Raw genomic sequence first — 26766 nt, 5'->3', positions numbered from 1 at the left:
TAAGAGGGAGAGGGAGAGAAAATGGATGGAGTGGGAGATGAGGAGCCGTGACTTTCCCCCCGTGCTGTCATTATGTTTTATGGCAGAGGAGGCGAGGCTCTGCAAGGATGGGCCGTGTGAGAAAGGGTTGAGCAGCACGAGCGCTGTCTGGCCTGCCCTCTGAAAAAATGCGAAAAAGTAGAGAACGAGTGAAACAAATGGAAGTGAATTCAAAAGGCGATGCGTGCACCTTTTAATAAAAACGCCAACATAAATTTGCAAAAAGGATTTTAATTGGCATTGTTTTAATCATTCTTGGTTCAATTTACAGTTTCTTTTTACTCATTCTTGTCAAAGGTAAACACATCTTGTGGATGTCTTCAACATTAGTAAATGCTTTTCAACCCCCCCCACCACCACCCCCCCCCCCTCGCCCCAATCCCGAACCCTGTAGCTAACATTACAGAAGAGCACATTCTCTCAAACACGCTTGCATATTCAGATCCTACAAACGACTCCTTAACAGGTACGAAATTTCTAAGTGCCACATACTCGAAAGCGCGGACAAACACATTCTACATACATACGCACACATCTGTGCACACATATGTTTATTCTCTGTCTCGCTCCCACGCAGACACACACACACACATATTAAAGCAGGCAGATGAAGCCTCACTTGTGCGCGCGCGCACACACACACACACACACACACACACACACACATTCCTTCACTGGCTTGTACTATAAATATACATTACAATGCAGACGCCTTCGTTTTGCAAGTGCAGCACCTGGGAATGCCGCCCTTCCGTCAACATGGACTCCGTGGGTGTGTTCACAGTTGGTTTATGACAAGCTCTTCAGCAACGTTATCTGGTTAGCAGGAACTGATACATGAGCGTAGGGTTACCGAGTGTACGTCCCCACTGATGAGTCATAACCAATACCCTCGTCTTGTCAGGCTGAATTATTATCTTGACTTTATCTACACGAGCAAATGCTGCAGTAAAAATCCACAGTTTTGACAAAAAAATTCAGAAAATGGCACAAGAGCTTCTTCAGCAAAGGCCTACAAATGGACGCTAATAAATTATTTAAATAAATATTCATTCAATGTTAAAATAAATACAAATAAATTAAAAAAGCGCAATATTCTGATTAATGCCAGCCTACGTTATCCTGTATAACAATATAAAAAAGTGAACTTCTCTTTAATTGCACATTCACACGTGTTTCCTTTTTTTTTGTGAGTTTTTTTGTTGTTGTTGTTGTTTCTTAACAAAATGGCGGCAGCGTTACTTTGATACTCAAAGCATAAATTCTCCTCAGGCACCTGTCGCTCACTGGCGACTATATGGGTCATTTTTACTGTGACTCCTACTGCTGTACCGGCCATCAGCGCTCACTGGCCGGGCAACCTTAAGAAACGGGAGGAAAAGACGGGCGTCGTCTGGGACTGAGACGGAACCTCCGAGATTTAGTAGATTTGTTGGTGTTTAGAATGACACTGATGCTGTTTACTGCGAGGAGAAAGTTTCGACATCTGGAAAAATCTATGCGGGGTGCTGCAGGTAAATGCATCGGGGGAGGAAAAGAAAAAAAAATACACACACACACACATCTACCGTAGACTACCACGTCTAAGTGCCATCAAATTACAAATCCAGGGGCTGTCTTTTTCTTAGGGTTGTTACAGTGTGGAGGCAGGAAATGCAGACAAAGGGACTAGTTCTAAGAGGGCACTCGCTATCCTCTAAGAAACACAGGCTTCACATCTGTACCTATCACAGAGCCATGGGTCTTTTTGATGTCTGGGGGAAAATGGATTCTTGAAAGGCCTGTGGATATCCTCACAGAGTCTCTTCCCTTTTCTTAAAGAACACTTTCTATTACCAGCAGCTTCTGCACACCAAAACATTCCTCAATGTCCTTGACAGTGGCATCAGTCCTCGCCGATTACATAAATATCCTGTTTAGCCGAGTCCAGCCTGCTATTTACTACATTGAATTCAATCCATCAGCCCGTTTGGTCCACTCCTGTGAAGTTTGCCACCTTCTTCAAAGTTCCAGAATGATACATTTTAAAATTCCTCCCGGTGATTTTGTATCCATGCTACAGTAGTGTGGCATCCAACTCATTAAAAACTCATTTTCTTACCTGCCAACTGGCTGCCAGGCACAAGAGCAGCGAGTCTGATTCTCAGTAAGGGTTATGGTTGCCATCTCCATGTTGTGGCAAACACACACACCTTCATAAAACACTGTGGTATCCATATGACGATGATGTCCAACAACAGATGGGAGTGTCAAACACACCGATAAATATGATAGCAAAAAAGGCCTCTCCTTTTTTTTCCTCCAAATATTTTTCTTTCTTTGTGTTTTTTTTTTTGTTGGTTTTTTTTTTTTGATTGTGGTTAAGTTCCACGTCTACTTGGGGTGGGGGGGGGGGGGGTGGTGGTGGTGGTGTGGGTTGGGGAGCGGTTTCTCTCTGCCAGCTTTCACATCAAAAACTGGATACGAAGCCCTTTGGACAAGGCGGTCCAGCTATGCATGAAGTGCCACTCAAGGTGACAATCGCTAGGAAAAAAGGACGGCGGAAAAGAGCAGCATTGCCACGGTGAGAAGAAGGCGGTCACGTGATGGGCTGCTGCCACTCACGCTTTTCTCCAGTTTGGGAACTTCAGGGTTAAATTCATCTGCAGGGAGACAGAGCAAAAAAAAGACAAAGTTTGAAAAGGGAGAATGCAAGAGTGTAGGGAAACAATCCATTACTACATTATCAATTCATCAACCTACGGAAGATGTGTGATGCATGCAAATGCTGCTTCAAATGCAGAGAAAGAGACATGATGCAATTATCAACAAACCACCAATTATCATCAGCACCACGACATATAACCACCCCCCTCCCCCACCCATGGGATGAAAAATTAAATGCACTTTTGTTACCCCCCCCCCCCCCATATATTCCTCTTTTCACACTAATGATGTTTTTATCCTCCAGGGATTTCAATCAAACCAAATTACTACGGCCTCGTCATTGATTAGACACAACGGAACATTAGCCTGAGGGGAACGACTGGGAGAACACGTTTAGAAACATTTGGTTAAAAAAAAGTAGATTACAACGAGCCATTATGCGCCGTCTAGGTATAATGTTTAAGATTAAACGTAGATGGTTGCCGCGTGACGAAGAAAGAGCTGAGATGTTTTTCTTAGGACAACCTGGTTTGGCTGCTGTGTGGAAAAAAAACAAAAACCTGTCTGCTATGAAGCAAAACTGCAATTTCCTACTGACGTCAATAAAAAATAAATAAAATAAACACACAGATGACGGGGAGGGTTTTAAAAATGACATGCTGTCTGAAGTACATTGTCCCATGAGGAAAATATTTACATATAAGTGACATGAGAGAGATTTAATAGTATACATAGGAGTTGTTGCTCAAATTTTGCTTAAAATCTTGTCCATTGTTTTTTCTTTCCTCTGACTTACTGTCATTATAACGTCCCAGCGCACAAAGATTCAAGTCAACTACATAATCAATGTTTTTCCGGAAGGCGGTTCCTACAGAAAATAAATCAAATTAAAGAGGCGAGATGTCTTTGAAATATTATTTCTGTCTGACGTTAAAGTCTAGTCACGTATAATTGAGAATAATTGGCCTCTAGTGGCAACACAGGAGGTGATAATAGATAACCGTCACAAAGACACGACAGGTGATGTTTGACGAATGTACGGAATTTTGTTTTTGCCCTCTGTCTGACAGTAGACCATCCGGCCACGCTGGTTCACTCTGTTTGCCTACAACCCTGACTCACGTCATAGTTGTTCTTTCTTGAACACAGGGCATCTGTCTGCGGCGGTGACACGCGACACTGACATTTGCACGGCGGTGTGCCAGGGTGAACTCAAACAGACATCAGCCGGTGAAGGTAGGTTTGCCCTCAGGGGGAGCCCACATGTCCCAGCAGGGTTTTCATGCCGCCGGAGTTCATCGGACAGGTTTAGAGGTGAAACCTAATCTCAGCGATCAGAGGAAAGGACGATCTGCTTCTGCAAACGGAGTGGACTCTTCTTTACTTTTACATAAACAAGCACAAGCAACAAAATCTCACTTTCCACAGTTGCTTCGCATGTGAACCCAAGTGATCCAACTTGTTTGTGGGCGCTTTAACAATCACAAAGGTGCAGAATATGCACCTCTTCAAACCCTTGCTATTTCAGGAGGCTGCCCTTGGAAGATGAATGTGGGGGACGTCGGCTGCCTCGGGCCATAACAAGTTATCAAAAGTCCACAGCACCACACCTCACATCACAGTACAATTGTGGGATACAGCAATCAATTTCAGAGCCCACAATCCGATGTGTCTGTATGAGGTATAACAACAGCATGCAGAGTAGCTTTCCTGTCCGCCACAAACCGCCCAAGGCGTTTACAGTGAGATAAGAAACATCAGCTCGAGACTGTCGATAAGTGGGAAAAGGTTGTCTGGTCTGATAAATCCTTGTGCCAAGTACGCCATGCTGAAGGCAGACTAGCAGTAAACAACACGAGGCCATGGACACGCTCCGTACGTAATAGCTCTACAGGTCAGCGGGGGTCTTCACCTTGCATACTCTCTGTTCAAGTAGACGCCTTCACCGTGTACCTTAATTACTGTAATAGCAGGGTCATACATTCGTGGCAATAAGGCACAACCAGAAGAATGCTATTAGCCACAGTGCAACTGGTGGATCGATGCAACTGTACAAAGCACTGGCAATGTTAGCTTTGGTTTGCTAGGTTTTTAAGTCTGTTAATTGAAGCAGGTTGTTGTGATATGAAATAAAAACCGATCTTACTTCTTTAAACTTCTCTGGAGCTATTCTTTTTGTGTATGTGGCTAATGTAAGATTGGCCTTCTGGATAGCAGCTAAATAGCGTTAGCCATGTCAATACTGTAATGTTGCCATCAAATGAGGTTCCGTTTACTACGTTCATGAGAAGGGTTTATTTTATGACTTCGGAAGAGTTCACACTTGCGCACGACTTTTACTGTCATAAACATGAGTCACGAGTTCCATTTAAAAGGCAGCAAGCCTTACAGACATCAGTTGAAATATTGACCTCCTTGTTTGCCGCTTTTCCGTTTCCTGGCAAGAGACACGGAAAAGATTTATTGCATGTTATGTCTGAACGTTCTTTACTGGGAAGTAGAACCTTTCCAAAACAGAAACTTCTCACTTCGCAGCTGCATTGTAAGCGGAAAAAAAAACTGTTCGAACGTGGTTTGAAACAAGATTAAGTGGACAGTCTGATGGTGTATAATGCTGCACTTGACTTCCTGACTGATACTGAGAAGATCTGCATATAACAATTTGGAAGAGATGACTCAAGGCTGCCAATGTGTATTGATGCATATTAAAATAATCTGTTTCCTCTTCTGGCCCACCAACTAATTTATACTTCAGCATTTCATCCTCCACCACTGCTGCAGGCATTCAATATAGGAGGGAAGTTTAATGTCACAGATTTAAGAATGCACAGAGTATATTAAACTTGGTTGGCTGCAATTCCCCCAGAATGTTATGATTAATTCACGAAGGAAGCAGCAAGACTGATGTTGAATTATTGTAGCACATTTGTGGAAATAAGCAGTTTGCAATAAGAAGCTCTACCATAACTAATTGAATTGCAAAACAGAACTTACATGCAGAGTGTGAAAGGTAGAAGCGTCTTGTTTTGCAAATGACTGCAAGTCCTACAGGGCCGGGGATGCTCATGTGTGGGTGGCTTTTGTTGCGATAATTGAAACATGTCAAATGAAGGGCCAGGTTTGCCGGATTATTTGTGCAACTTTCAACCATTTTTAATTAAAAACAAAAAAAAAAAACAACCAATGTGAAAAAAAACTGATTTAGAACATACAGCTGAGGTTTTCATTCACCTTTGCTAAACCTGGGGGTTTAATTTAAAAAATGCGTTTGATCAAATAGCTGCCGGTATTTCAATCTATTGGACTATTCCCAGACATCAGCAATTAATGTGATAAGCACGATTACAGACAAGAATCACAGTCCAAATGGGGAAAAAAAGAAAAAAAATTGTATGTGTACGAAAAGAAAATGTGTTAAGGCATGAAAAGGTAGCAAAAAAGCAAAGGAGCGGAATACGAAAGCAAGTCAGAACATATGTGGAGAAAGAGAGGAGCAGATTTGTTGATGCTACACTGCGCCAGTCCGTGGGCTGGTCTGGTCCTGAGGGTGAGTCAGAGAGTGGGTGTCCAGCGGTCAGCAAGGCCGTTAGGGGTACGAGTTGTTTTCAATTGTGTGTGTGTGTGCATGCGTGCGTGCGCATGTGTGCGCGCGCGTGCATAAATCTGCGTGTCCTGATTTTGTTATGCCTTCAAATGTATTCAGCAAAATGCATCACAATGCTAGAGGCTATGATTTTTTATGATTCCGTGCCAGTGTGTGTGTTTTTTATATTAAATTCTACGTAAGCTCCAGCTCCAGCCTGAGTTACTGCTGAGCAATTCACCCACCACTGAGCTTTGCTTTCTTTCTCTGCCCCTTCTCCCAGCACCCCCTCCTTGTCCCCCCTCTGGTTTTATTTCTTTACACCCCAGTTTCTCTCTCTCTCTCTCTCTCTGTCTGCCTTATCTCTCCCCCTCTTTCTGTCAAGCGTTTTCTCTCTTTCTCCAGCTACATTTTTCTTTCGCTGCCTACTTCCTGTTTTTTTTATCCGTCTAGTCTATATATCTCAATCCACTCTCTCTCTCTCTCTCTCTCCGTTTTCCATCCTCTTCTACCTTGTCTCTTTTCTACCTTCTCACCCTCTCTGAAGGTACTTGTTGCTGATGGCTCAAGAGCTCTTTTCACTGGTCTCACTCTCCATGTCAGGCAGGTCACACTCTCTTAGCCCTCGTCACAGTCTGCCTACAGCTCGCTGAAACAAGCGCACTAAATGATTCCCGGCAAGAGGCTTTTGTTTGAGATGGGGATGGAAAAAGAGAAAGAAAAATAGAGGTTTTATGTGACCACTCAGCTGCGCAATTGACTCTCTTGCTGACATGCATTCTCCTTAGGTAAACACCAGCCTCTCATTGCTTGCAAGACCTTCACTGACCTTGTGGATTGTGCGCAAAGGAAAAAAAAGGAAGGTTTTACCTGTGTGTGTGTGTGTGTGTGCGTGTGTCTGTGTCTGTCTGTGTGTGTGTTCAGTCTTCAGGGACATAGTCAATTTCTAGTATGCACTTAAATAACACCAAAGGAGAATGGGAATTTTTTTAATAACTTGTGTTTACAGTTTTGCCTGTAGTTTTGAAGGCGCGAATGCATTTAAACAGAACTACAGTCATGAACAGATAACACATAGTCCTTTTGGTTCTCTTTCTGTAATTGGCATTGATCAACTAAAACTAGCAATAATCAAACTTGAGAGAAGAAGAGACTGACAAAGACGTCACAGACTCAGACGAGACTAAAACGATGCCTTCTCTTCTTACAAAAAAAAGTCAAAATCAGAATTTTTGTCTCAAACAAAATCAAAATCCAAAGAGACACATTAAGGCTCGAGGTCAGTTTTCATCAACTAAAACTAAACTACAATAGTCCCGGTTTTTCTTTGTCTAATATCAACAGAAAATAATCAGACAGTTAGTCAAATAAAACATGACCTACAGAAAACAAGATGACTAAATGTGATGAAAACTAAAAAGTACTCCTCCTGTTTCTTTCCACATCTGACTTGTGAAATCTCAACATGTCAGACAAGGAAAAGCAGCAATAGAGTTCATGACAGGAATTATGGCTGCAGGCCATCTACGTGCACCCCGGCTCACTGGCTCGGTTTACATGGAACGCAGCCATCATCTGTGTTATTACTCACACCTGCGATTTTCCTGCTATGACAAGTCTGAAAATCCTTGAAGGGCTCCGGCGATCCTACTTTTCCACTGTTGATACTGAATATGATGCTTCAGCTTAGCATGATACCAAGTACTGATCCAACAGTAGTGACCTCTCAGTCCCAAACGTAACATTTGTGGACAACGGTGTGTAACTCACCGGAGTCATCTTTACGGCTGCAGGTAACATGAAGCCAGTATGTCAGCAGACGGTTCTCATCCGCTCTCCCTACACTTACCTACGAAATATAATGTCCCAGAGGTCGTATACAAGCCACGAAATCGTGAGGAAGGAGAGGTCTGGACATTTGCTGCCATTTACATCTATTTATTTATATTTTAACGCGTTACTGACATAACGTCAAGTCTGACCAAGAGGACTCGGGCCTAAATCTATTATATTCATTTGATTTGAGGTCAACTGCGTAACTATGCATACCTTTGTGTAAGATATCACGTTTCATGAGAACACGTTGACGTCAGTGATTCTTTGGTGTTTATAATATTCCCTATAAATAGAGAATGCATGATAAGTGACAAATTTATGATAATATATTAGGGCCACGAAGAAGAAACATTTCTTATTTAAATCAACAATATTTCCAGTATGTACCAAATGAATATATTGGCATCGGTAAACATCAGCTAAGATCAGATATCTGTGAAAAAAACAATGTTGTGCAAATTGTGCCATGAATAACGACCAAAACTATGAAAATACGAGCTGTGATAAATGCTGCATAACGGATATAAAGGCTGTTCTGGGACGCATTAAGTGGATTAATTTGTTTGCATACATATTTGCTTTCTTACAAAGATGCCTGTGGACACAGGATTGTCCAAATAAAATATTTACATAATGTAAATATAGTCCCCAGCATGTAGGATGTAAGTACATGTTAACACTGATGAGTCACTGGCGTTCATGGTCATACCCAGATTGCAGAACTCCGAAGAAAGGAAAAATACCGGTCTTAGTCATCAACCAGCTTTTGGCCTGTGGATTTCCGTTTATAACAATAGAATCGCAACTGAACAAATGGTTGGTTCCATCCCACAACGATTGGTACACAGATCAAACTTGTTCAGCCACAGCCAAATATTGACCGGCAGTTCAGAGGCAGAAGCAGAGTCACTCACCAAGGTTGTGTATTTTGATGTTTGGCCTGACTGTGTAGTCGGGAGAGGTCTGACTGGAGTCATCGTCTGCCTGGGAGACTGAGAGACACACAATGACACAGGGAGAAAACAACTCCTTAAAATAACAATAAAAGGTACGATGTGCATTTTTAGGAACCGTCAAATCAAAAAGAGTTCTATAAATACATAAGCAGCCTGACACAGGTCATTGAGTTTCTACCGACACAGTGAATCCAGATGTTTGTATCGACATATAAACAATTAAAACCAGTGAAGGGAATACACTATTACATTATGACATCACACTAAGTCTGTTGTCAAATGATGCATGAATGAATGATGTGCGGGTTTCCTCTCATCTCATCTCACAGAGATATTAGCCGGCGCGCAAATTCAAATAGAAGCTGGTTGTAATCAACGCGCTGGCAGCTTCTCTCAGACGCACAGCACATGTTGTCAATATTTAGAGTTCTTTCTTATCTTGAAAGTTAAAATGGGAGACACGCGGCGAGAATGACAAGGATCAGGAGGCAGGCGAGCTGTTCAAATGACCTTGCTGAGAAAAAGGTTGAGGATCGTAAACTGGCTAAATGCACCGATGCACACATAGCCATTCATGCACATACACACATTAGGAAAACAATAGAAGATATACAACAGGACACACACAGATGCACACAAACAAACACACAGAAGCAAATGGAGGCACGGTAGACACATCGATAGATTAGGCATGACACTGTGGTGGGGGTGGCAGGACGGAGGGAGAGGGAGTGTTAAGGTGATGTGTACACAGGGGCTGACATTGGCCTGAGTGTGGGATGTATTAGTGCTGACAAGGTTAGAGGAGGGGTGGGGGTGAGGGTTGGGGGGGCTTTCAGCACGGGGGCTTGCTGATCAAAGGCCTGCAGTGGAGTGAGCAGGCTAGCAGGGTAAAAATAAAATACGCACAATAGAGAGGAGCAGCGAGCATCAGAGCGCCAGAGAGACAGAAGATGAGATAGAAATGGAGGGGGGGGGGTCAAGAGAGCTGGAGGAGAGTGGGAAGCAGTGATAGAGACGGATGCTAGAAACAGCTGAATTTTCTTGGGTATCTTTTGTATTTCTTCACAACAGCGTGTCACTCAGGGAGAGAGAGAGAGAGAGAGAGAGAGAGAGAGGGAGGGGGAGAGAGAGAGAGAGAGGGAGCACATTACTGTAACAGCACTGAGACGGAGAATAACATTAAACCATCACTCTCAAAGAGCCGCTTCGAGGGAAGAGATCATCAAAACATCAGCAAGCCTCCCTCTCTCATGGAGACAAGACTATCAGATCTGAGTTTTTCCTCTTTGTCTTTGTTTCTGAGCGTTTCAAAGAGAAATCAAGAGAAAGAAGAAAGATGACCAAAAAGAGAGGAAATGGGTTCAAAGGAGTGACCTATAGAGACATGACTCAAGTGTTGGGTCTCACCGGTGGAGCAGCAGACGTAGACCCTCAGTCTCAGGCAGCTGTGGCCGTGGTGATGGGTGGGCGTGGCTAAAGCAGGGAAGAAAACAAACACAGCATGTCAACCTTGTGCCCTCTGCAGGCCAATCAGCTGAGTAAAGCCCAGCCCTCTGTCCTGGGTTGAACTTCAGCTTCGATTAGCAAACCTCCCTGCTGTCAATACATATGGCAGCAGAAGAGAAGCTCTTCATTAAAATCTGACATCAAAATATTGGACAAGCTGAGCCCGGAGGCTCGTCTCTCCCCCGTTGAAGTGAACAAGGCCTGACTCACAGATATAGTAGTACTCCTGGCCCACGTTGAACTCGTAGCCCAGCGAGAAGGCGCTGTATCGCTGGAACTTCTCCGAAAACTTGATGGGTGCATGAGGTGCATGTGGCCGGTTGCATTCCCAGCGCTTGAAGCCCAGCTGAGGGTTGCAGGTACGGTAACCAAGGTAACTGACCATGTAAAGGATGTACTGCTCAGCAACGGTGCGCTCTAGTGTCCCCCGCAGGCTGGTGTTGTAGTGCGGGCAGTAGATGTCCAGGTAGTCGTTGACACTGACCTGCACTGTGTATCCCTCCCTCCGTAGCCTGCAGGAACACAGACAGAGGAGAGGTGGGAAGATAAAACAATGAGTAGATGAGTAAGTAGAGCAGCAACTAATTAATTAATTTCATTATCAATTAAAGGAATAATTTGACACTTGATGTCTTCATCTCGAGGTTGCTAAGCAGCCAGAGGAGACTTTATTCTGATTCAGTCAAACTCAGCACACAGAGCGTTGAGCTTTAGAAGCTGTAGCTAGCTATTTCCTTCCAGGTTTTAATGTTGAGCTAAGATTCTTCCTGATTTAAATCATTGATCTTCTCATTCAACTCTCAGAAAGAAAGCAAATAATTGAAAAGATGAAATGCTTGTAACATATTGACAATTAATCAGTTTGTTCACTTGTTTAACAAACAGAAAACAGAGATAAATTCCTAGATAGTACCAAACATTGCAGCCGCAGATTATTTGATTTTACAGCAACAACCAGCCTCAAACCCACAGATATGACATTGACATAAAAAAGGAAAAGTCCTCACATTTAAACCGTATTTTTGACATTTTTATTCAATAAACTACTTAAAATATGGTTCAAACCCTTTAAAGTTCTTTGCTGCCATGTTGACCAGCCTTTTATCATCAGCGGTAACACAAAAAAAACAGCGACCAAACCAACAACCCTCTGCACCCTCTTTCCTTGAGAGATGAAGTATCACATCTCTGCTCCCTGTGGATATGAAGAAAACACAGATTTTCACCACATTCTGCCTTGTGATGATAATTGGCACTCCTGTCTTCCCACCCCGAGCTCGCTACAGGCCAGGCATTGAAGCAGAAGCTGAGCCTGTCAGTGGCGATGTACAATGTGGCCACAGGGGAGGCGGCCTGCAACAGGGTACATATGATGGACCGAGCACCCTGGTAGCCGCTGCTGATCGACGGTGGCATAGCAACGCTGTGTCTGAGTCAAAACTCCCCCGATGGCCAACCAGGAGGAGATGATGGGGTATGATTTGGCATTCAGCCGCCACGCTGTGATCTTGACTGTTTATAATACTACGAATACTTATTATGTCGATGACACAGCCTGTAATTAGACAAAGTCATTAGACGGGCTCCTGCAGGTGAGCTGACGAGAGGGGAATTGTCCTCGCTTGCACTGATGTGTAACCTGCACCAACTGGAGCTGTAATGACCCTTTTGCATCAGTAGGTGGAGGTATTGTGCTGCATTATGTTTGGAGGAGAACCCTCCCTTCCTTCCTCACTGTTCTCTTCTTCTTTCTTTCTCTCACATCTTCTTCACCAGCCCACATTTGCATCAACGCTTCAGTGTGTGTCACTGGATCTGTGCGCACGCTCACACACAGGGATACACAAACATCTGCACATGTACATACGTTACTAGGTCAAGCCCCCAGAGAGATTATTATTTAATCACAAAACGAGGCACTGAAATTTCATCACACCTCCTTCACTATCTATCTTTCTCGTAACGACTGCTCTCTTTTTTGGGAACCTTCGTTCCTGTTCTCCATCTCCTCTCTCTCTTCATTTAAGATTACACACATGCTGAGGCAGATGAATATCAGTTCTCTTAACCAGTGTTCTTTTTGGGCCATCAATCTTATCTCCGCTCTCCTTCCCGGCTGCTCAGATGTGAGATGACAGACTTTTGTCTCGCAGTGTTGCGGGAGGAGACACAGCTACGCTTCAAAGGGACTATATTTAGAGGAGGGGTACGGGAAGAGTGGAGGGGTAGGGATAGATAAAGAGCTACAATGGGTGTGAGAAAGAGAAAACGGTAAGTAGATAGACCTGAGATGAAAGTGGGAGGAAAAGGGTGGGTTAAATATGAAAACATGAGGAATATCCTGGATGTGAGAGGCGTGTAGAAAGTCAGAGGCTGACACAGTCATTGAGAAATAATGTCGGCGAGAGAACGGCGAGAGCTGAATGTAAGGTAGCGTGAGGAGAAAGACTGTGACTGTGAGACAGTGCAGCTAGCTCATCAGCTAACTCTAGTCTAGACCAGAGGGACGAATGTGGATGAACGTCAGCTGCTGATGAGCTGCAGCTACTCTGACAAGCTCCCCTCCAAAGTACAACCTTGATACTGGATGGATGAGATGATGTAAATACAGACACATATTGATACTGCTATTTCTGCGAGCCCCGTCCCACTTCTTCTTTGACACACTAACGGTAGCTGGGGATGGACAGCACAGCAAAACTCCCTGTGTTGGACCGTTTTGGAGCAGAGAAGAATGGATTTCATTGATAACTGCGCTGACTGGAAGTAACAGGGCTAGTAAACGCCGCCATTCGGGCAAAACATCTTGTAAATATATTTTTCCAGAGACGAGGTGCAGGTGCGGCTTGGCAATATGATTTCAAATTAAAATGTAAAACGTTTACCTGGATTATGATTATTGAACAATTGTTTCACACACTGTCCTAATAGTTCCCTGACAAACTGTATTTTAAATATCCAGAAATATTAAAGTGAAGGCATTAACATGATGAGCAAGAGTCAGTGGTTTTAAATGTGGGTTTTCCACATTTTTTTTTACTTATTGTAAAATCCTAGCTTATAAAAATAGAAATATTGATTTTTAGGACTGAAAAATATATTTAAAACATCATATCATGATTATTTGGACTGATACTGCAGTTCACAGTATAAGTCAGGATCATCATTCCTGTGTCACTGGTCACATTTTAATTGAAAGCTACATTGAAAAGATGATGTGAAAAGATGTGTTCAGCTTTCTGCTCTGACTAATAATCTCAGTCCTAAATAATATGATTGTTACTATTTACTGATCCATCAACAGCAGCTGCACTCATTGATGTGAGAACATTTGTCACCACGGTGATGGCACGGGAAGGAAGAGGAGAAATGTGGAGGAGGACGCGGAGGTAAATTGAGAAGTAGAAATGTTAGGGTGGTGCAGAAGGAAAACAGAGCAGGGAGACTAAAAGGGTGGAGTGAGGAGAGCAGGCTGGTCGGGTGGGAGGAGGCCGGGGAGTCCCTCAAGGTGTACGGCGTTATATAAGCAGTCCACTTAGTGACACAAGACAGAGAGGTTGCAGGGCAGAGGGGAATGGATGGAGGAAAGAAGAGGAACGGAGGAAGGGGGTGAGAGATTTAATAACTTAAGGGGGGAGGATAGGAGAGCGGTGGGCGAGGGAGGAAAATGCCTTGAATGATGACAACAAAGAGAAAGGAGAGAAAGGGAGGCAAAAGGTCCAGACAGAGACATAGTGCTCCCCCGGGATGAACATATATGTGGAAAAGGTGCATAAAAAAAGAATGATGGCTCTCATTCTCTCTCTTTTCCCTCCATTCCAACTCTCTGTTCTCTCCTTCCACTGCGCATTGTCTTTGCAGCGGATTTGCTGTCTCATCATGATTTTCCTTCATGAGTGGGAGTGTGCAGCTAGTTAGTACAGGCTGCACAAACTGGGGAGGACTGCCAGGGCAGACAGATAGCAGGGAGGGAGAGAGGGGGGGGGGGAGTGGCGGGAGAGAGAGAGAGAGGGAGAGAGAGTGGCGGGAGAGAGAGAGAGACAGAGAGAGAGAGAGAGAGAGAAGACAAAGATAGCACCACTGCACCTTTCACATCTGTGCTAAAAAGAGTCTGGAGAATATTGCCAGTTTCAATAAATAACAATGGCATGGCAGCAACGCCAAAGCACTTAAAAGAACGCAGCGGAGAAAACAGAGAATCTCCTGCAAACACTGAGAACGTTCCAGCTGAAGACAAACCAAACTAGACTGTGAATAATCATATGTAAATAACAGAAATTTAGAGAAATATGAAAGCTTATCAGAACATATTTCCTTCAATTTCCACGAGCGATGCCATTATTTTTTTTTGTTTTGTTTTGCTCAACTGAACTAAAACAGATCATTGTGCTGTAAAGTAATATTTCTCAGATTATATCTGTGAAGGCAAAAGCACGAGAGCTTGCAGACTTTCCAAGAAAATAATCCTAGCGTAGAGGTTGTTTTATTTTTTTCCTCCTGACATGAGTGGTTATTGACCGTCTAAACCCACAGAGGAAATTCTTAAACTTACTGCTGTTTGTTCTGCTGCAGGTCGGCCTAAGTTACTGCCACAGGCCACAACTGTATTCGAAAATCCATGAAACGGCTGGGAGAGACATACTGTTGCTTTTGACAGAATAAAGACAGCTATAGCTCCTGACAACAACAACAACAACAACAACAACAACAACAAACTACACCTGTGGTTTCCAGCGAGGTATTACTGCTGAAAGCTGCTTTAAAACACATGACATTCTTTCCACGGATAGTAAATAATCAAAAGTACAGGAGAGCACTGATATATCAGCTGCTACTGGCCTCCACTACCATCGACTGATCTGCAAATAAGATGGCATCCCCAGATGGAAGCTGCCAATGTTGAAGTGTGTATGATTTTATTTGAAGTGGCCAGGTTCTTATCTTACACTGATCCACTAGTTAATCAAGTTACCTAACGTCTGGGGGCAGTGGTGCAGTGGTCAGCACTGTGGCCTCACAGCAGGAAGGTTCCAGGTTCGAGCCCCGGCTCCAGCACTGGATCTTTCTGTGTGGAGTCTCCATGTTCTCCCTGTTCCTGTGTGGGTTCTCTCTGGTACTCCAGCTTCCTCCCACAGTCCAAAGACATCAAGAGGGGACGAGGCTGATTGATACTCTAAATTGACTGTAGGTGTGACTGTGAGTGTGAATGGTTGTCTGTCTCTATGTGTTGGCCCTGCGATGGACTGGTGACCTGTCCAGGGTGAACCCCACCTCACGACAAAAGCTCCAGCCCCCCCACCACCCTTAACAGGATAAGTGGTAGAAAATGGATGGATCACATTTTATATGTACTGAAAAACACATGTAAGCAGTTCGAAAAAGTTATAAAACATCTGACATTTAAAAAAGGACTATATATATATATATATATATATATATATATATATATATATATATATATATATATATATACTGTATATATACTTATATACTGTATATATGTATACACATACACTACAGTGTTTCCTCATCATGAGCAACAGGTGATGAGGGAAGATGACATGACTCAATCAAAACCAGGCTGATACGAGCAATCAGATGAATACAACATATTAAAAAATATGTATTATCATGCAGCACTGTTGATAAAATCTAGACCTCTGAACTGCCGCTGGTGTGAACGCGTCCTCAGTAACGATGAGATCAGCATGGCGTTGTCATTAACGACCTCAAGAACACCCCCCAGGTACAGTAATCACCATCAGCCTCGTCAGGAGGATAAACCACCATTGAAGCCAAATTGTGTGATTTAAATGCCATTTACCAGTTGTCTGTTTTCCACCGCCAAGACTCATCCAATCGAGTCCCCCGGCAGAAACCAGCTGGCCTCTGCTGTTTTTTTCTCTCTAACTCAGCACCTAAACTCATTACTCGTGCACGTGCACATGCGCAGACATGCATTCAAGTGCGCACAAGCACGCAAACTAAAGCAATATCTCCTGTGAGTCATCACTGATTGAGTTAACGCTGCAATTAACGGGCCGGTTTACAGTGTTTCGATCCAAAATGTGAGGACTGAGGGAGAAACAAGTGCTGAGTAGGAAAACGCTGCAAGTCTCCCCTGCTATGAGACCTCAGGGAGACATCCATCGTGCTCCTCCCCATCCACCTCTGTACCTCCCTGGCTTCAGAAAAGTTGAGGAACTTCAAAATTCTAATTCACCCGTTCCTTTATTTTCTGGAATGTCATTTTACATTCTGTCTTTCATTCCAAAAGCTCAAACACATTTGCCACTATTTATTTCAAGAATCTCTGACCTCTGAAGCTGCATCTTTTGACCTCTCACTGTAGTTCTACCAAGGTTATAACTCACACGCAGCAATTCAATTTTCATGACAATTACATTAGAGGCGGGAAAAGCAAATCCAGCCAATCACAGGTCAGCTTTTCTTTCCTCTGACGTGAATCACCTCAGGGAGGGAACTTGCAGGATTCTCTCCCCCGCGCCTGAGAAATGTCAACGCCTAAAACGTATTAATCACTTCAGTAATTGCTACATTTGTGCGGATGTTTCCAGGTCGTGACATTTCCACTGAATCACACCGACAGTTAGCGAAACAACTTCCCAAATGTTAAGTTAAATGCTCAGTGGTATTTGCAGCACTGTTGGCAAGCAGAAATTCAAGGATTTCAGCTTTGAGCTGATATTTTATTCATCTCCTATAAGTGATATTTCTTTTCTCTTCTCTCAGGAGGAGGTGAGACTGCAGGCTCAGCTATAGAATGGCTCCCAGCAGCTTGTGTGGACGTTTTCCTGACGACACTGTGGCGGAAAAATGGATGTTTCAGTTGAAGGACGTTCTGTCAGCTCGCTGTTCCACCCTGCACTTGAGTAGTGTGGGGTCTCCCTCTCCCCCGGTCTTGCTCTGGGCATGCCTTTAGTGATATAGAGGGGAGCTCGAGGGACCCATTCAGAAATGTAAAGTATGAGCCGACTTAACCGAGGCAAATTTATCTGACTGAGGAGAGAAATAAAACTCTGAATTTACAGAGGGAACTCAGGAGTCTGTTGGAAGACACGCTGCAAGGATGAGTCTGGTTTTGGCTGCTGGTTCAACGCCGCAGAGCGTTTCAAATGACTGACTGTCCAACCAACGGTCCAAAATCAAGGAGCACCAGTGAGCACAAACAAAGAAAACTAAACCTTATTGTTAGAGATAATTACATTAAAGAGGATAAAAGAAGAAGAAGTACTAATTACTGGATGATTAGACCAGCTGAAACAGCTCAATCATTTAGCACCATTTGGCAATTCAGCATTCAAAGCAACGTGTGCGTCAAGTTAATTCAAAATATCTGTTTATTCATGATTTGCATACTAACATTTGGTCTCTTTAAGAGCGGAAACACCGAGATACAGGACAATGATAACGACCGGAAAAATATATGCACAATTCTAACATACATCAGAACGGACATCCTCATTTCTATAAAACCATAGGGGTTTAAAGAATGTAAAGCCCACAGTTTGATATCTCTATCAATTAAAACCCTGGCTAATACTTCCTTGAAGTGAAGAGAAATACCACAAAACACACACCACCACGCAAGGCTAGACTGAACAGGTGTTGTAAATGAACCTGACAAACATCCATCACCGATCAGAACGCGCTGCTCGAAGGTAAAAGAATTCTAATTTAGGCCTTGATGTGCATGTTCTACATGTACGTCACTTTTTAGTCACGCTCCGGACTCAGCCCCGCACCCCCTGTCGTTTATCTTTATTTTACTTTAATGAGTCATCTTTAGAAAAAGACCGAGGGGGAAAAAAAGATTGAATGGAACTTCTCTTTTTTTAGTCAGACTTAAAAATGCCCCAGTCGAGCATTGATTTTTCTCTTTATATTAACAATTCCCTTTCCATCTGCACTCGTTTGCTCACTCCGTGCTGTTTGAGTGCAGCCACAGACTGACGCCTGCATGGCTGAGCAGTCAAACCCAAACTGAGAGCCGTGTGTCTTAACAGCAGCAGTCCTGTGAATCCATTCAGAAGTTAACCACAATAACGTCATGTGATCAATCAGGGTGAATCACGTGATTTAAATTCTAGTATTTTTGCTGGGGTGTTTGTGACGCGCTTCCATGGCGTCTTGCATCTGAAAGAACTTTCAGACAACTTGCTTATTGCTCCTATTCATGACGATACATTGCTTTTTTTTTTTGGTTTTGTTTTACAGCCTAATGGATTATCAGAAATTACTGTTTAACACAGTTAATTAGGAATTAAGGAAAAGGCTGAGAAACAACGGCCTTTCTCAAATGAGTAGCTTGTTCGCTCAGTGTGGATGCCAGCTTGAATTACAGAGAGTAAAACAAAACCAATCAAGATCAGCATAATAACACCATTTCCACGGCTTGAACATCTGATTAAATCACTCCCAGAGCATTATGGGCCGCTGCCAAACCGACTCCTTCAAGAGAAAATTTGAAAAGGTATAAATTTCATTGATTAATCTGTGTGGATTAGGTTGCACAAGGCACCCGCAGAGGAGGTTGAAATATCAAATAGAAATATCAATGACACGGTTTATTATTAAACTGTGGCTACCAGGCATCTTTATTTTATTTATTTATTTATTTTTAACTTTTATTGCGATGGAATGTTTCCAAGGAACCCTTGGGAATGTTTGTTTTTTCTGTAGATAATTGGTTCCTGGCATGGATGCGGCAACTTAGACTGGCAGCAGGATGTCTTACCAGTAATTAAGTCTCAGATTTTAACGGCGATGATTTAGTTTAATTTAACTGGAATGGCTAAAATAGTCTCTAGTGTCAAATAATCCCATCAGGTTATAATGATCCAAAGCAGAATCGCGCATAAAACCAAAAACATTTCAAGAAAATGGGAATCCCGGCTTCTCTCGTCGTGACGGAGAGAAGATCAATCCTGCTGAGTTCTTGGTGAGACTACATTCTCTGACAAGATAACAAGGTCCATCTTTCTCAGGGCGAAACGCTAATTGTACCTCACTTCATCGCTCACATCTGCTCTCTTGCTCTCCGCTTCTCATTCATAATCTCACACTCAAACTACTTCAACCTCTCGGTCACTTTTTATCCTCTTTGTAGGACAATTCTGTCAGTCGTACCTGCGAAAGGTCCCGCAATGATGTGTAGATAATTGAAAGCTCCCACAAGGCCGCCGTATGTGTCCACAAGTGTGTGTAGGTGACTCCAATAAAACTCAAAAATAAATTTTATGCATCCGCGGGCTGATGAATATGGCGCCGTGTGCAAATGAGAGCACTGTGCAAGGAGAAGCCTGCACCCAAAGTCAGTATAGAGCATGAAATACAAAACACAAACAAGTCTGGTTATGAGTGTGACTAATTCAAAATTAATGACACAGATGGAGGAAGAGGAACCAGAGATTGCAAGTTCACAAAATCAAAGAGAACAGAGAAAACAGTCAAACAAAACGAAGCCGAGAGAGATCGACCGAGCGATGCATCAAAACATTTAAGTTGCTTCTCGGTGATCTTTCAAAGTGAGGACGTCGTCTTCTGTCTGTTGTTTAGAAAATAAAATCCACTGCGTTGATGATGGTCATTCACAAAATGATAACTTTATACAGTACTGTGCCTGATGCATTATGGGAACAGGAATGTATAAACAAACGGTGGATCTTTTTGTGTTGTAAAAAGGTTCATATCTACAAAGCAAACATGTTCAAGGTTGGTTGAGTCAGGCTCTTTTTCAAAGTGGAAGAAAAATGGCTGTGCAGATGGAGCCTGTATTTAAGACACATGCAGGATGAAGATAAATCATATATATGTACATATTTCCATATATTGTTCTTTTGTTTATATATATATATATATATATAGATATATATAGATATCTATGTAGATATATTGGTATGACTTGCATGGCAATGATGAAGTAATGATGACCATAATGGCTCAAAGCTGTCGGTGTGACGTCTTTTGCTGACCTGCCTTTTCCAGACATTTTGATATGAATCTGCCATAATACCTGGAAGTGTAGACGGAAATGAACACACTGCTACAATCTGGTCCAAAGGAAAGGGAACAAAATTGTTGGGGCGGTTAAAATGAAGCTGAAGCTGTTAATTTCATATAAGGGGTCAGTTAAACTCCTCCATTTCTACACTCCTACTTCAGGTGTGAGTAAATTGGCAGGCGAGAGGCCGTATGAGGCTGGAGAATGAAAGTTCTCGCTGGCTTTTGTTTTTGTTGTTGTTTTTTGTCACACACAAACCGGAAGACCTGTGAGAACACGGCAATTTCTAGTTTCTTTGTAAGAAACCAGCGACGTAAAGGGTGTTACCTCCGGACATACGGGGAGCGAGACGTCTCTGAGAGAGCCAGAGCGTCACATAGCAAACAGGGACAAAAGAAGTGCTCATCAAGAATTCTCCACAGTGCACGTCCTCAGCGAGGGTGCCAGGCAACTCCCGCTGGCCGGCCGCGGTTGTGTCCAAAAGCAAAGTGCTTATCTCGCCTATATCCCCAACTGTCTGACCACTGACAGAGCAGAGGAGACACTCAGGACAAGACCAGGAGGCTTCGCAATCATACACACACAGCACACGAAAGACGTACAACAAATGAATCTAGGTCAAAGCTCATATACAGTATGGCTCAGCTGCATCGGTCGGTGTCAGACAACCTAGCGATGCAGTCACAGGGGCGGTCGGTCTCTCTGGCACGTCGCATTTGTTGTTAAAGCATAATGTGGTCACGGGAGGGGATGGAGATCTCAGCAGGTCAGCAAAACCTCCCTGCGTTCAGTAAATGCATCCACGGTGTCAGTTTATTTGTAGATTTCTACAAATCAAAAGGTTTTTATCACTTCAGTCTGTTTTGGTGCAACAGGGTGATTTTTTTAAAAAGAGGCGGGGGGTTCAGTTGTTGAGCAGCTTATAAGAGACACCTGCTGAAAAATAACGCCTCCGGAGAAATTATTTCGAAGCTATCACAAGATGTTCTGTTATAACAGGCTGTTTCGGTTCGACACTGTGTTTGAATCAAATGGTTATCAGCTTCTTCTTTTTTTTCTTCTTTGTATTGGCTTTGACCAATAAACACGCTTGAAAACACGCTGACAAAGAACACGGTAGTTAGCCCTGATAAGCAGTGAATCAGGAGGAGACCAAGGAAATGTTACTACCGGTCTCATCGACATTAATGTCTCTCACTGTTCATAATCTATAATCTTTAGATAAAGTCTGTGTGCAGAGGGAAGGAGGACTTCTGAAATCCTGTATCCACACACCTTCATCCCGCTGTGGACACACACATTTCCTCCCATCGAGCTTTGCTGTCGTATATCAGCGGTGCTGCCGCCGCCTGGACCTGCTCGTCATCCACCAGGAGGAGTGATTTGTCTTTCTACTGCAACCATCAGTGCTGTACGAGACATCGCACTGATTCAGAGCAGAGCTGGTCTTTCACTCCTGCCAAAAATAACCACAAGACGTGAGAAAATGTACATAGAACACTACAGTAAATCCATATAGAGCGTCTCATGAGCCAAGAGTCTATTTTCTTCATAAAAAGTGCAGTATAGAAGCTTTGAAGTTCAGAATTTGGAAGGCTCAGCTCCACTCACAAGAAGTCAACCACAGTAGGGTGTTCACTTTCAAAAACCTTTAAGCCCCTCGTCTGGCCTAGCACACATATCTCTCTGTCGGTGAGAGGGAAGGAGAGGAAAGAGAACAAAGACAGGAGAGAGAGAAGGGGAGAAGAAGAAGGAAAGATGAAGGAGACTAGTTCTGAGTCAGCTTTGGACCAGGCTGTGCCACCCTAATAGATGCCAAAGTCTCCTTTTATGTCCAGGCCAAGGCAACTGTAGGGTTTCATGTTCGTACGCAGGCCCCTCCCCTTAAATCCCGCCAAACACACACTCACGCACTTTTAAGATGATACGGGAAACCTCAAAGCAAAGTGAGCGCGCTCCCTGATGGCTGAGACTAAACACAATTAACTTACGCGTGGCGCATAAGCACATGACATCATCTCCTCTCATCTCACAGCTAGATATCCTCGTATACTCCCGACACTAGCAGGCCGCCATAAATGATTCACCCACTTTCTTAAAATAACCTTTTAAAATATATCCGCTTTTCTTTGGGCAAACAGCCCTGCAGCTCAGACGGCGGAGTGGACATGGAGTAATTATTTACACGTTCCACCAGAGAGCTCTGATAAGGGCCCGTGCAGGACAGACAGAGACTTCTACTCAGGTAGATGCATTAGAAGGCGTCGCCTGTTCAAAGCTGCTCCCGAGGTACAAATAATTGACTGGCTATATTCTTTGCATCCTGTGTGTCACCTGTGCAGTTCCGCCTCTCTTGTTCATTTTTTTTTCTCTCCTTCTAAGTCCTTTTGTGTTTTCTTCCACATGATCCCTGCTCCCCCCCCCCCCCCCCACCCAGCTATGGATTGTGAAGGTTGCTGCCACATATATGAATTTATGTAACCGAGCAGATAAAAAGGGCTGCATTCTGAAAACGTTCAGTGCAATAAAAAAACAACAACAAGAAAAAAAACCTCGGCGAGTCAACACACATCTTACAGCATGTTAATTTCTTCGGGGCAGTTTTTCCTAACAGCACATCTGCTGTTCTGTGTGCAGACAGTAGTGGAGGGAGAGGGAGTCTGGGTGCGTGAGGCTGCGATGCTACATGTTTGTACTGTTTTGTTCTCTGCGTAATCACTTCCAATAGACTGAGAGAAGATTTGAGTGGACAGTTGAGAGCCTTGAATACTGAGCAGGCTCAGATGAGGCTTCACGGAGATCGACCTGGAGCAGAGCGAGGGATGAGGAGGACTAGGAGGGAGGGGGTTTGTTACACCACACAAGGAAATCCACCTGCTATCTCAGTGGACATAAAGCCTCCTGCTGAATACAGAAAAGCTCTTTCTGGAACAACTCTATGATGAGGAACAATACATTACACTGACGAATCAAATGTGCAGCATCTGGCTGGGGCTATTAATGAATGCCACCTCGTAATGGAATTGCCTTGTCTTAGAGTTCACTGCTGTGACACTGGCTCAGCACAAGCCAAAAGATTACTAGAAAGACAGAATAAACCCAGGACTGCGCATGACAAGCAGCCGGGCACTCAGATCACACATTAGATAATTGGTGCGAAAAAATGGAAAAAAAAAAATCCCCCATCTCTCTCTCTGTCTTCGCTTGTTTTCTGGGGTTTGAAAATGGTGGGCAGCACATCTCCGCCTACTGTGCTGTCACACCTCCGCAGTGGAAAGTGTTTGAAGAGGCTGGAACAAAGCATGTGTGGTCTATGTTATGTCTGTGTGACAACTTTGTCCAGTGATGAGCCCAAAATCTGACACCTAGTTAGAGATTCTTCACGCAGCTGCTTAGATTTAGGAACGATGGCGCTTCCGTTTTACCTACAAACACCAATTCACACAAACACCCTTTCTTCCTCTCTCCAAAACAAAGACCTTCTCACTCCACTACACATGCATACTTTATCTCCCTGTGTGCCAGCGCAACTCTCTCCCCCTCTCTCTCAGTTTTATACTCTTCCACTTTGCTTCACTCCACACTATCTTTCTTTCCATCTACAACGTGGAGTTATCTCTCCCTCCATTTCTTGCACTCTCAGAGCAGCCCTGCGATGGGCTTGTGACCTTTCATAATTCATGGAGTTGTTCTTATGGCTCAGGCAGCCATGTCGGATGTGAATCTGTGTGCCTCAGAGGCTCACTCAGCCTGCAGCTTTACTGCTCCAGCTACTCTGCTCATAGAAAACACCTGGGTCATGCAGCTCATGCAAATCGTCAGCTTTTGTTTAAATATCCTCTGACTATAACGCCCTGTTTGAAATTCATATTTGCTATCTGTTTAAGCAGCCAACTACAGGAGCGTGTTGAAAAAAAATCAATACAATTTGGCAGCCCGGAGCTAAATTGCATTAATGATATGACTGTATCAAGTTCTGTTCAGCAAATTTGTGTTAACCAAGTTTTTCGAATGAATCCAAGCAGGTTGTAATTACAAAAAGTAACACCGCTGACTGTTTCTCATGCTTGATTAGTTTTACACTGCAAGGTAACTGCATTCTACTGCATTTGTGATTATGGATACTGATAACGGTACCTATAAAGCTGCACTGATTGATCACCAGTTGGGCTTCATCATTGTACGTGAGCCTTTACACTTTTCATCTTTTTCCCTTCATCATTAAAACAGACACATTTATCAGCCCTAATTCAACAGAGAACAATGTGTATATATATGGTCGGTACTTCTAAAGGTATCCGGAGAATGACATCAGCACAACTAAGGACCGATTCACTTTTAATCATCAGAACCATATGTTAGTACCTGCAGGCACGTCTGACCACGGCAACACATCTAATTCCACAAAACACCTGGTGAAAAACACAAAATATCTGAAAAAGTTACCGTGCAAGAGGCAGTACGCTTGGAGGTCACGCGATGACCAGCATGTGCCGGTTTACTGGATTGTTAGCAGGATGTCTCAAAAACCGATGGACATATTTTGATTAAGTTTCAGGGGAAATAGTTGGTATGAAAAGGAACAAGTGACTTAGCTTGTTCTGGATCTCATTGTAGATTCCGGACCCTCAAGACAGTTGGAGGCCACTGGAAGGTTAGAGCTAGTGGAGGTATTTTGTCATGACATGTCATAGCTGAATTTCAGTCAGATTCCTTGTGGCAGTGTGAAATTGTTGAAAGAAGAATGTTCGCCTTCCTGAAATCACCTTGAAAGTATTCGAGAGCCAGAAGATCCACTTCTGGCAGTTAGGAAGAAAACTGAGGGAAAAACAGATTTGAATGATATTGTGTTCATATTCACGTCACCTCCTTGGCAGAGGTTTGAGCTCTCTGAGTGCTTTCTAGTTCTAACTGAAGTCATTCTTTTATTATTCTACCAAAAGAACCAAAAAAGTACAGTAAAATCACAGCCAGAGCTGCAATTCAGGTAGCGGTGCCGGTATCCAGCATGCAAACATGGACAAAGAAAATCACATCTGGCTAAAATAATGGAAAGTGAATAAATGTGTCTTTGAAGTACAATGATTGGACTGGTCACATGATTGGAAGCTGAATGACGCTGCAGGTGATTTGACTCCTGCGGTGAAGATATGTGGGTTAAATGGTCCACGTGGCACAAAAAATTTAATTCCCTGTAAAACAGGCAGCTGAATTAAATTGTGTGTTTCATAAATACTGTATACACTAACCACACACCCACACACACACACACGTATACAAATATATGCCTACATTCCATCTCATTAAACACACCTCAAGTGGGAGGCATTCACAGCTGGACATTATATGTTGAAACACACACACATACTGTTACATCCCAACCACCCACCCACACACACACACACACACACACACACACACACACCAGAATAAAAGGGGACTCGTTAGGCACTTTAATCACTGGTAATCACTGCAGACTCTCCTCACTGTCAAGACTGCGGCAATGTCTGTGTGGCAAAGAGGGGAAGAGAAGCTAAGCACACATGGGGGCGGGGGGGGGGGCAGACTGGGTGGAGCACGGTGAGGAGGAGAGTGCAGAAATGTGAAATGGTATCCAAAAATATACACTGCCCATGGAGCCGTGAACCCATTGAAGTTTTGATGTACTTTATCTTGTTTTTCAAGGTCTGTGTCTTGGGTCTGTGTGGCTGAGCGGTGGTGGGGGACGTTGTCAGGCCCCGGCACATGCTGCCGCTGGTTTAATTTGAGCCGGGGCAGGAGGACGGAGAGGGAGATGGGCAAAGCTGGGGGATAGAGGGCACAGAGAAGGAGGTAGCTGGGCAGAAAGATAGAGAAGAAGGACAGGAAAAGAAGAGATGAAGGAATATGTAGGCGAAGATAAGAATAGGGGGGAACTGCGCCCAGGCATGGAGATAGCAAAGAGGTGAATCGCTTTTAGTGAGGCAGAAGAAAGGGAAGCAGAGACAGAGGGCGGCAAAGGAGGGAAAATTGAAAGATGAGAGGAGAGATTATTAAGAAAAGATGCATAATGCATAAATAGCTAGTGGGAAGAAAAAACATTGTTTCAAAGTGGCGGCGGTGCAGGCCAAGGTGAGGGGAGATCGAAAGGAGGAGAGAGGAAAGGAGGAAGCAGATTGGGGCCAGAGAGTAAC

General features: G+C 43.5%; 1 protein-coding gene across 2 annotated transcripts in view; it reads right to left on the bottom strand.

Moving 5' to 3' along the window:
* Positions 1–416: 416 nt before the first annotated feature.
* The window catches only part of efna3a (ephrin-A3a), a 71651-nt gene continuing 45301 nt past the window's right edge, over positions 417–26766 (bottom strand). For both annotated transcript variants that reach the window (XM_086192773.1, XM_086192772.1), the window contains 4 exons: positions 10780–11081; positions 10471–10536; positions 9019–9096; positions 417–2681 (listed from right to left, as the gene is read on the bottom strand). In XM_086192773.1, coding sequence (XP_086048899.1) covers positions 2563–2681; positions 9019–9096; positions 10471–10536; positions 10780–11081 — 565 coding nt within the window. In that variant the 3' untranslated portion in view covers positions 417–2562. The remainder of the gene's footprint in view (positions 2682–9018; positions 9097–10470; positions 10537–10779; positions 11082–26766) is intronic.

Source organism: Aulostomus chinensis, chromosome 22, assembly GCF_037954235.1.
Source record: "Aulostomus chinensis isolate RoL2024-O1b breed Wild chromosome 22, RoL_Achi_v1.0, whole genome shotgun sequence".
Taxonomy (NCBI): Eukaryota; Metazoa; Chordata; class Actinopteri; order Syngnathiformes; family Aulostomidae; genus Aulostomus; species Aulostomus chinensis.
Note: the sequence above shows the minus strand (reverse complement) of the source record. Positions and strands in the feature narration are given on the sequence as shown.